Source organism: Anomaloglossus baeobatrachus, chromosome 4 (assembly GCF_048569485.1).
Source record: "Anomaloglossus baeobatrachus isolate aAnoBae1 chromosome 4, aAnoBae1.hap1, whole genome shotgun sequence".
Lineage (NCBI taxonomy): Eukaryota > Metazoa > Chordata > Amphibia > Anura > Aromobatidae > Anomaloglossus > Anomaloglossus baeobatrachus.
The window spans coordinates 10,912,048-10,923,310 of record NC_134356.1 but is presented as its reverse complement, the minus strand read 5'-3'; the positions used below and the strand labels follow the sequence as shown (position 1 = coordinate 10,923,310).

At 41.5% G+C, this 11,263-nt stretch overlaps 1 protein-coding gene across 2 annotated transcripts in view; it reads right to left on the bottom strand.

Moving 5' to 3' along the window:
• Nucleotides 1-1,213: 1,213 nt before the first annotated feature.
• The window catches only part of LOC142302534 (sodium- and chloride-dependent GABA transporter 2-like), a 28,725-nt gene continuing 18,675 nt past the window's right edge, over nucleotides 1,214-11,263 (bottom strand). For both annotated transcript variants that reach the window (XM_075343629.1, XM_075343630.1), the window contains exons 8-17: nucleotides 11,114-11,246; nucleotides 10,063-10,197; nucleotides 8,721-8,824; nucleotides 6,189-6,313; nucleotides 5,694-5,806; nucleotides 4,456-4,593; nucleotides 4,051-4,153; nucleotides 3,873-3,973; nucleotides 3,612-3,782; nucleotides 1,214-2,199 (exon numbers count right to left, since the gene is read on the bottom strand). In XM_075343629.1, coding sequence (XP_075199744.1) covers nucleotides 2,092-2,199; nucleotides 3,612-3,782; nucleotides 3,873-3,973; nucleotides 4,051-4,153; nucleotides 4,456-4,593; nucleotides 5,694-5,806; nucleotides 6,189-6,313; nucleotides 8,721-8,824; nucleotides 10,063-10,197; nucleotides 11,114-11,246 — 1,231 coding nt within the window. In that variant the 3' untranslated portion in view covers nucleotides 1,214-2,091. The remainder of the gene's footprint in view (nucleotides 2,200-3,611; nucleotides 3,783-3,872; nucleotides 3,974-4,050; nucleotides 4,154-4,455; nucleotides 4,594-5,693; nucleotides 5,807-6,188; nucleotides 6,314-8,720; nucleotides 8,825-10,062; nucleotides 10,198-11,113; nucleotides 11,247-11,263) is intronic.

Below are 11,263 nucleotides of genomic sequence, written 5' to 3'. Positions count from 1 at the left end.
GCTTCCGGGTCTGCAGTCAGTGCAGTGAATATTCATGAGGCATAATGAGCGGGACCCGAGAGCAACAGCAGCAGCGCCGGAGACACGTAAGTATAACAAAATCCATTTTACTTCTGGGAATAGGTGTCCTCCGAAATGTGTCACACTGATGTCACACAGATCACATCAGTGTGTGATCCGTATGACATCCGTGCTGCCAGCCAAAAATGGTCCGTGTCAAACCATGGATGTGTGAGCAAACCCATTGACTTTAATGGGTCTACGAGTGTCCGTGTCTCCGGTACGTGTGAAAACGGACACCACACATACCAGAAACACGGACGTGTGAAGAAAGCCTTACAGGTAACTAATTAGAACTAAATTAGCCAGAATATGTCATGGATCGTCAGTGCTAGCTAAGCCGGGATGTTTTTCAAAAACATTAAACTTTACGAGGTTTTTTCTTGTGTAACAGTGTGTGAACTGCACCTAAAACCACCAGCAAAAGGAGACGACGTAAAAGAATCGTTGGTGAAAAATGTCAGAGGAGAATGCCAAAAATCATTCTGACAAACCAGCGGTGCATCTAGAGCATTCAGCCATATACATCGCCGGTGTTCAGCTAACGTGTTGGAATGTACAACTCATCATTTCCGAGTACAGATGGGCTTTATCAGCAAATGACCAGTTCGAGAGCCATTAATGTCTAAGGGAAAAAGAAAAGCAATACCTCAAAAGTCAAAAGATCACAAGGATCACTGCACAACGGAAAAACATTGTCTGGACAGATCAAGCCAGATTTCAGTTACACGATGCTGATGTGAGGCCTAGAAATGGGCGCAAGAAGAATGAATTGATGAACCTTACTGTCAGATGGGAAGAGTTCCGGCATTTTGAGCTGGAGTACCCTGGGTCCTCTCATGCCGAGCTTTTCCTTGCTTTTCTGGCCTTCACAGTACTTAGATCTTAATTCTATAGAACTCTTTCTTTGGTACGAGATAGCACAGGCAAACCACGTCATCAGTACTTCCATCTAATTTGCGGCAACTGCAAGAAGCGATCCTGACCTCATGGTCCTGCACAACCTGGTGGAGTCTACATCATTACAAATAACTGTGCTTCCCCAGGCCTCAGAAGATCCAACCTGCAACTAGATGGTTGACGATTCAGTCTATATTTGTGGCCAGCTAAACATGTTGGCAGAGTCTGCAAATAAACCACAAGCCTCGTGGGTATCGGAACTAATTTATTACATTTGACACTCTTGAGTGTTACACATTTTGTGTCACAAACAGGTTCCAAAAATTGCTCTTTTTCCTTAATGGTGGAAATTAATTTCACACTTGATCCATTGGAAGGGCAGGACAAAACACCCCAAATTTCTCAGATGACTTCTAATATGATGAAAAATAAATGTTAACCTGTGGACAATCATCACGATACATCGGCAAAAAGTGATCTCAGTAGAGCAAGTTGGCGTTGATATAAACATCTGCATTTGTAAATGAAATCTTCCACCCTTGATACCAAGGTTCACCAAACTGGTTTATTATGTGCCATGAAACTAGAAAATTGCGGTTAAAATTGGTCTCAAAGAGCAGAACTAATATAACTAAAGGACATAAATGAAAATCCATCACAGAAAAATGAGGTCTAGATCGGGGTGGTGTTCCCATCATGAGGTTTGACACTTCAACTCTGAATAATGCTAGCGGTGGTCTGTACAATCCGACTTCCTCAACGCCTGGGACCAAGGAATCCGAGCATAAGGTGCAGGTCAGGATCCCGCATATCAAGACTAAAGACTTCAGTTTACAATTTTACCATCTCACCAATTTAGTTTGTGCGTCGTGTCTCTTGGACCCATCACATTTTATACTACATTAAACTGAAAGAATTGCTATTGGCTCATTATAAGTCACAATGTAAAAAATACAGGACTAAACGGAATGACACCGGTCTGCTCCGCACTAGCAAATCTCCTCCATAAGCGATGGTCAGATATGCATGTGATCCCGTCTTGGGTCCTAAATGTATGTACACTGGTTTCACTCCACTTGGAGATCCAACGGGAAAAGATCATGTCCGTCCGTCCACACACACAGCTATGTCCTAACACTGCGATTCATCTAGTTGAGTTACAGGTGTTGGTTGCATCTGATAGTCCCGTAAAAGTTTCTGAGGCAGATATGGGTCAGGGCAGGTCAGCTGTCGAAACCTCTGAAATGTAGAAATGTAAAACAAATCATTTGATGAGAGAATGCGGCATATAAAACTCAACTGAACACTAACTGCTGCTAAAACTGCATTACAGTGTATGGTACAAAAGTCCATGTGATCACAGACTTATGTCCCTGGGAGAAACAAAATGATTACAAAAACGAATTTTAAAAAATGTAAACGATAAACAAAGCCAAAACAATGTAAATCACTTTTTTTCATTCGCAAAGTTACAAATAAAATCTAAAAAAAACCATGTACGTATCTGTGGTTATTAAGCGATTAAGATATCACATACTCATTCCACACTCTGAACACAACAAAAAATGGAAGCGAACGTGATCAAAAAGCTCAGGCCAAAAATGGTACATTGAAAAACTACAGCTCACCCATCAAAAAAACAAGGCGTTACACAGCTTAACTGATAAATAAAATGTAAGGCCAGTTTTACACATTTTTCTTTTTGCTGGTTTGGCGGATCCGGCGCGCTCCCATACAGTGAATACAGTACAATGACAGCGCTGTTACTTCCAGGTCACATGCGCCGGTCACATGACAGCATGTGACCGGCGCTTGTTGCGCTGTCATTGTACTGTATTCACTGTACGGGAACCCGCCGGATCCGCCAAACCGGCAAAAAGAAGGATGTGTGAAACTGGCGTAAGAGGTTATTTTCAGTTTTTTCCCCTAAAAGTTGGAAAACATAATCTATATAATTTTAATTAATAACTGTATTGAACTGCAGAGTAAAGTGACCTTGTAAAATTTTATTCATTTTTAGAGTGAATGTCGTTAATCAGATAAAAAAAATGTCAGCATCCACAAAATATTTTCTTTTCTGTTTTACAATTCAATACATGGTAAATTAAATAATGTCATTAAAAATTACAACTCAAAGACATTTTTGTCCACAAAAACAAATTCTCATAAGGCTTTATCAATGAAAAAAAGTAAAAGAGGACAGGATGGAAAACAAATGCTTAAAAAAGTTAAAACTTGAAAAGTAGACTTCTAAGATGCTCAAAAACCGCACCCTGTGCCATTAAAAACGGCTGATTAGCGTGAGCTCTTACCGTTACACTTTGAGCCTATATTGGACTGAAACCTTGAACCAGTTACAAACTGTTTTACCAAAGTGCGAAAAGTCCATTTGTCCGATGTATTTGCTTGTTTTTGAGGCAAAATTTTCAATCCCACTCTACATATTGCGTGAATCAACTGATAGGATATCCTAATATTCTGTAGCATTGCCCCAAAACTGTGGACTGGTCTGTGCCCGACTTGACTGGTAGACGTGAAGCAATGTAAACGTCAAGATCACCCAGTGAGCATATCCACGGTGCAAGATGTTGCCTTACCCAACCTAAGACACATATTCATGATTACAGTATTTTTTTGTCTCCACTACTCACCTCTACTATAGGTCCTTTGATTGTCGACACTTTATAACAGACCCATAGGGGTATACAAATCATAGACGCCAACGCTAACAGCCAACCCACGGCGTCCCCCCACCAGGGGTAGGTATAACGCTTGTTGTACTGGAGAGGAGTGTATTTTACGAGTGAGAAGATAAATGTGGCCTGGCAGAGGAGAGGACATCAGGTGAGAATACGATAAATAATACTACAGCCTCTCAACCCCTCCGTAAATTATTAATGCCGTCATCTCACCAGGCATACGGCCGGGGTAATGAACAACCAGCAGTACTTGATGATGGGCAAAGGACGGTAACCAATCATATGCTCCACGTTGTCATAGAAGTTATCGGCACCTACACAACAAAGAGTTTCTAATTAGGTTTAGTGAACATAGACGATGTAGCCATATTGGTAAAGTAATGCCACTCACCGTATACCCAACCAATGCAGAGGGTCTCAAAGATGGCGACAAACAGCAAGCACATTCCACTGGCAGCGTAATAGTCAAACAGCTGGAATACGTACATGCCGCCCTGCGTGGACACATGAAAATAACTATGAGGACTCTTAGAAGATAATATAAGACAGTCCGTAAATCCTATCGGAACCAGTCTATGAGATGCTCTGGAGCGAATCGAGAGGAGGACTCCAACGTAGAACCATTGCCTGTCTTCTAGACAACAAAAGTGGAAATCAACCTTCACCATGTCTTCTTATCTCCGGCAATAAATGGTGGGGAATTAAGTACTAGATACCCCATTCCTGTTAATAGGGGCACCAACAATAGTGGGGAATCTTTTTGAAAAACATCACGCTTTACTGCCCCATTCCTTACCTCCGTCAACATGACAAGCCCAATAAGGAAGGAGAAGATGCAGACAAACAGGATCAGCAGCTCACGCCGATTCTTCTTACGGAAGATATTGGGATACATGTCAACCAAAGAGGTAACCAGACTCTCCACACATACAAACTGAGGGATGGACAGGCCAAAAAGAAAAAAAAACACGTCAGTGTATCCTATGTCTAAAGCAGTCACTGTGTATGGTTCATTGAGTATACAAATATAATGCATGTCTCCTAGTGTATTAAAGAACATATTTTGTATATACAGATCTTATGAAAGTTATTGTGTTTCTATGGTAACAGACAACAAACAAAGCACATGTAGTCAGAACCTGCATTCATAATCATTGGCATTTTTTCTCTGCTCATGCTAACCTACTGAATGTATGTGTCACATGGAATTTTGCATGAACTTCGCCGACTGTCATGGCGGCGTCAGGCTCTGTTCACATTGCAGATTCTGACACTCCACACAATGGTTCTTCTGGTGTTTCTGATCAACACTGGCAGACTTGGGCGTCAACCTCCTGTGTGCTCAGTCACAGTCAGGCTAGTAAGAGTTAGCCTCTGCTAGACTGCTTGGTAGGCTCCTAGGATCACATGTTGTGAGAAAGCCAATCACATCTGCTCCCATTTAAGATGGATGAACTCTTCTACCTATGCCAGCTATAGGTTATGTTGTGTTAATCTGTGTGTTTTGGTGTCCCAGGATATCTGGAAAGTGTCACTTTTTGCCTGGAGTAGTGGAGTTTATCCGTCGTCTTGTTTCCTCCCGGCTCTAGTTTTCCTCCTTATCTTTTATTGTCTTATACCACTGTCTGTGCATGCTGTGTGACAGAATTTTGGTTTCCCCTGTTTGTCTATTTTTGAGGCTTTAATCTCACTCCTGTCCCGGTCCCCCCTGGGGGAGGGGAATCAAATCAGGGCTCAAGAGCAGGGTGGTCAGGAAGGAGACTCAGGCATCCCCACCTTTAAGGGTATCCCTGAGACTAGGGATAGAATAGGGCCCCCTAGACTGAGGGTCGGCTTAGGAGCCCCAGTTTACTGCTATTCCCATAGTCATCGCGAAAGTATGTTAGAGTAAAGTAAGAGGTTGATGGGAGTATGAGGCCATATTCAGACTACAGAGTGTTTGTTTGCAGTCTGTTACCATGGAAACATATAAATACTTTATTTATATGGGTGGATAGGATCTTTAAAGCCATCGTATATGTTATAAAGGGGTACCTGACTGTCCAGACCCAGAAGAATGACCATAATAAAGAAGAAACAAGCCCAAAGGGGAGAGAATGGCATCATAGACACAGCTCGGGGGTAGGCAATAAATGCTAAGCCTGGACCTGGAAAACAAAAAAAAAAAATAAAAGCAAAATCTCATTTACTTAGTTTTAGTCTCAATGGGAGTTAAGCAAACACAGTCCCCCAGGTTATGGAGTACAACCCCTCCCGAAACACCAAGGAGTGATAGGGGAACTGTATAAATATGAGTATTTTCTGTATATATGGTGTCATGTGAATTCTTGCCTTGTCTCGGCCTCCAGCAGTGCAATAGAGCTATCATTACAATAACCATCCTCTGCAGATATCGTCCCAATCTACATAGTCAAGCCGACAAGTGAGCTGCAGAAAGCAGGAAAGTTTGCTTTTCGTTGGCTCCGATGACAAATATTTTTATATCTGGGAACATTCTCTACATAAAACAAGAAATTTGTATCAACTCACCAGATTCTGCCACTTCTGATATTGGTACTCCTTGCTCCTCTGCCATAAAGCCCAAGATGGAAAAAATGGCGAATCCAGCCACGAAACTTGTGCCGCTATTTAGAAAGCATAAAGCGACGCAGTCTCTGCCGGAAAGTAAGAATAAGTCAGATCTAATATACATGTCTTGTAAGAAATGCTGCAATCTCCGTGTGAAACTGAAAAATATGAAGCTACCTGCTGAGACGGCCCTGTCATATTAAAATATAAATGTGAGACCTTTTATAACAACTTCCACTTTTTTAAAAGAGATTATAGAATAGATTTAAACAGAACCCATAATCACGAAAGTAAGACTGAATTTGGGCTCTCTATTGCCTCCCTATTTTCACAGCCGTGCGAGACTTCCTGCATCTGAGCTAAAAGATACATTGTGTGAGGGGAGACTCGGATGTGAACCGTGGAGACAGCAACTGAGGTAAATTCTGACACCGCCTTCTACTCAGTTGTTTCTGACTGATATATAAATATATACACTGATGAGCAAAAGGGTAATGATGTTTTGATCTTTTGACTTTCAGGCTCCATATCTCATCATCCTCTACAGCTTTGAGTGTGAGATGACCTTCTTTTTATAGACAATGATCTTGGCTATCTCATACATAAATTTGACTTGCAGCTATTTAACATATGATTAGTTCTGCAGATTCTTATCATGTCACTGCATTGTTACTGTTTTGCTCCTGGTTCTTGTATACTACAAACTACAACCTGTCCTCACATTCCCTAATAGCACAGTGTGTTATTTGGTTGATTCCCAAGCAAAAGGTCATTGGACGAATCGAGGAGCCGCCATGAAGAAGATTTTCCAAGAAAAGAGAAAGCATCATCCAGCTCATCAATAGTGGTCTCTCGTCCAAGAAAATTACCAAACTGGATCATGTGAGGCCATGACCATTGGAAAAATACAAAATTAAGTCCTTCCATCTATTCAAACGCCAAGAAGTGACGTCCAGGCAAAATATCCAAGTCAACAAGTCACTCATCACAAGGTCTATCAGTTCTGGTGACACCCGGCAGTGGAGGCAGCTCGTCTGCTTCATAATAGTGAGATGACAGACGTCCATGCAAGCACCAAGCGACGCACATTACACAAGTCTGAAATGGTGGCCGAAAAAAGGTGAAGAAGCTGCAACTTCAATATCATCATAAGAAGCGATGGCTCAAGTTAACAAAGAAGTAATAAAAGTGGAAGGTTGGAAACGGGTGCTTTGGAGCGATGAGATGAAAGTCAATAGACGGCTCTGATGGGACAAAAGGGTCTTGAAGAAAGAAGGGAAAAAGGGGTGAACGGATCGAGAAATTTAAGGAACTGTCAAGTTCAGTGGAGGAAGCCTGAAGATATGGGGGGGGTTTCACAGCGAAAGGTGTTGGATACTTGACCAAGATGGATGGTGGTCTCAGTGCTTATATCAGAATATCCAGAGTATCCTACTTCATACACTCGAGTACTATGGGTTTGAACAGGACGACAGTGCTCCATCAGAAGAATGACCCGAAGCATACTGCGAGATTGGAAAAGAAATGGCACAATGACAATGAAGTAGAGGAGCTGGATTGTCGACACAGGCCCCAGACCTCAACCCAATCCAACACTTGTGAGTGAAGATAAAGCTGTATACATCCCCAAGTGAGCCGACCAGTATACACCAACACTGGGAACGTGGAGAAGAGACCTGATCAGTATACACCAACACTGGGAACGTGGAGAAGAGACCTGACCAGTATATACCAACACTGGGAACGCGGAGAAGAGACCTGACCAGTATACACCAACACTGGGAACGTGGAGAAGAGACCTGACCAGTATACACCAACACTGGGAACGTGGAGAGGAGACCTGACCAGTATACACCAACACTGGGAACGTGGAGAGGAGACCTGACCAGTATACACCAACACTGGGAACGTGGAGAGGAGACCTGACCAGTATACACCAACACTGGGAACGTGGAGAAGAGACCTGACCAGTATACACCAAGACTGGGAATAGGTAGAAGTGACCTGACCAGTATACAACAACACTGGGAAATGGTAGAACTGACCTGACCAGTATACACAAACACTGGGAATAGGTAGAAGTGACCTGGGAGCAGATTTTGGTGGAGACATGCTGGAATCTGATTGAGAGCGCAGAAGGGTTCAGGCAGTGCTAAAAGCCAAAAGTGGAGTTGCAAAATAGTAAAAATTGAAAGTTAGATTTTCAGCAGCAAAACAGTAACAATTTGGTGACATGGCAATAATCTGCATAACTAATCATATGCTAAATAGCTGGAAGTCACATTTACGTATGAGCTAGCCAAGATGATTGTCTATAAAATGAAGGTCGTCTCACTCTCAAAGGTGTAGCAGATGGAGAGATATGGAGCCTGGAAGTTAAAAGTGTAAAACATTGTTACCCTTTTGCTTGTCAGTATATATGTGTGTATATTGTACATTTTCAACCCTTACTTCTCTCCCTTAATCCATCAGTAACATTATTCTTCAGAATACCTGTAGCAGTTGTTATGATACTGATTGTAGCTTCCCAGTGCGGTCAGGCATCCCAAACAAATGGCGTACGAGAAAAAGATCTGCGTCCCAGCGTCCATCCAGACCTGCCGAGGACAGTCTGGTGAATGGCAAATATAAAATCAGTTGATAAAGGGCACATCTGTTCCCCATGTCCCTAACTGAGCATACAGTATATAAACTACACTACAGATTGCCATTTTATGTCGTATAAGCATTACATTAGGGTTTTTTTCATGCAATCCCAAGATCACCAGTGGAAAATAATTCAGGACATATATATATATATATATATATATATATATATATATATATAAAAAATTTTTTTTATATTATATGTGTGTGTGTGTGTGTGTGTGTGTTTTGTGTCATCAATTTCTGAGACCTGTGACTTATTTTTCCTCCGATGGCGCTGTGTCGGGGATTTTATATGATGTTTTGAATGCTGATTTCAATGTTTTGATTGCTTTTTATTGCATTTTTCTGTTATTGTCAAGGCAATGTAAAAACTTAATTCCAATTTCATTTTTTTTAATCCTTTTAATGCATTGTTCAAATCATTGTATAATTCGATAGATTGGACCACGTACGGGTATTGTTTTTTTGCTTTATTTGTGAGCTGTGAAAATTGGATTGATTTTAACTTTTTTATTTTTGAATAATTTAACACTTTTTTTGCTTTATTCTTTATTTTGTAGTTTTCTTATGGTTGTTTGATCGTTTGATCTATTTACTGCAATACCATAGGAATCGCCAAATAAAGAGATAGATATGAAGCCCTCAGCTGGGCTTCTAAAGAGGACCAAGGTGGTGGGAAGTCTTTAGTAGGCCACTATAAGCCATCGGCATCCTGCAACTGCATTGCCAAATGGTAATTCCACTTCAGGGGTGAAAATTCAGTTTTTATCTGATTTGGCAGAGTTGTTGCTTTTGGGCTGTATTATGCTTAGTTTGGAAAAATTTGAGTAACCTAAAAAGTACAAAATTTGAACAAAACAAAGTTTCCAGTAAATATCCGCTGGCTGCCGACTCTGGACGGCTTGGTGTCTGGGTTTTAGGGAATGTTTTTAAGTCAAGGCCATCAGCCCCTACTGGGCTCAGAACTGCGGAAATATGCGAATGGTGACAGCTCGTGATTTTTGGTCTGTGCCTCCCTGTTGCGCTCAGCATGGTCTGCTCCGCTCAGGGGTCACCTGTTTGATTCACTACATGAAAAACAACCGTCTTTGCGCACCGCCTCCTGCCCGGACACAATTTAATGGCCATCATTAGCAGATTTAGCGTCTGATATGTTCCTAACCCTGCGACCTCCATCATTAATCACCTGCGGGTCCTGAAGACGACTGAGGTCCGGGTAAAGGTAAAACTGAATTCCTTGTAAAGCACCGGGTAACGAGACCCCTCGGATTAGCAAAACAACCAACATCAAGTAAGGGAAAGTTGCCGTAATATATACAACCTGCAAAAAAACAACAATTTTTGGATTGATAATATTACTTCTATTTTTTCACCCAGATCACATATGTTTTGTACTATTTCAATATATTTGAAATAGCCCATATTTTACGTTATTTTGTGTGATTTTTCCGGTACAGGGGTGGTCAAATAGTCTAGTTAGTGAGCTCATCGGCAAGGATTTGTGATGTCACCAACCTGTGATGTCACTTATAGGGAATCTGTCAGTTGATTTTGTAGTATAACATTAATGTAATCTTTAAATAGGGCTTAAGGAGACCTTTCAGGATCAGTACATTTTATTGCTCTACCTTATCCTCTTATCTTCAGTCTCTCCTGCACACTAGTCAAGGATATGTAAATACAATTTGCAGATCCACTCCTCCCCCACCTACCTCCCAGTTTATTCACTATCACTGCGGAGAAAGCGTATGGGAGGGGGCAGCAGTGTAAATTCAGTTCAGATTTATTTTCACTAATGGTAACACTGAGAGGTGGGAGGGGGAGCAGTGAATATGTTGTTTGTATTTACATATGCTTGACTACTAGTTACTAGTTACACTGAATTCTCTGAAGCTTACAACAAGATAAAAGGATAACGTAGAGCAATAAGACTTACTGATCCTGAAAGGTCTCCTTAAGCTCTATTTAAAGAGAACATTAGTACTGTACTAGAAAATCACCTGACAGATTCCCTTTAAAGAAAATCTCCACATGAACATGAGGTTGGGCTCTTATAGAGTTGCACAATAAAAGCTTTAGGTGAAGGTCCACTCTTGGGTATAGGTGGTATGGAAAAAGAACCTAGGATCTCAATGGCTTCTGCACCCTCAAACACAACAGTTTCCCATACTTTACAATCAGATGGGTAGATATGAAAGTCATCATACTAAGATGTAATTCAAGGAAAATACCCTCACCTTTCCGGTTGACTTAACCCCTTTCCAGATACAGAAGTAGCAGATGATCCAGGCCAGCAGGAGACAAAGAGCAAGCTCCCAACGTAAGCTTCCAATCTGATCAATGCCGTCGGATATACAAAGTACTCGCCTCCTGGGGTGAAAAAGGGA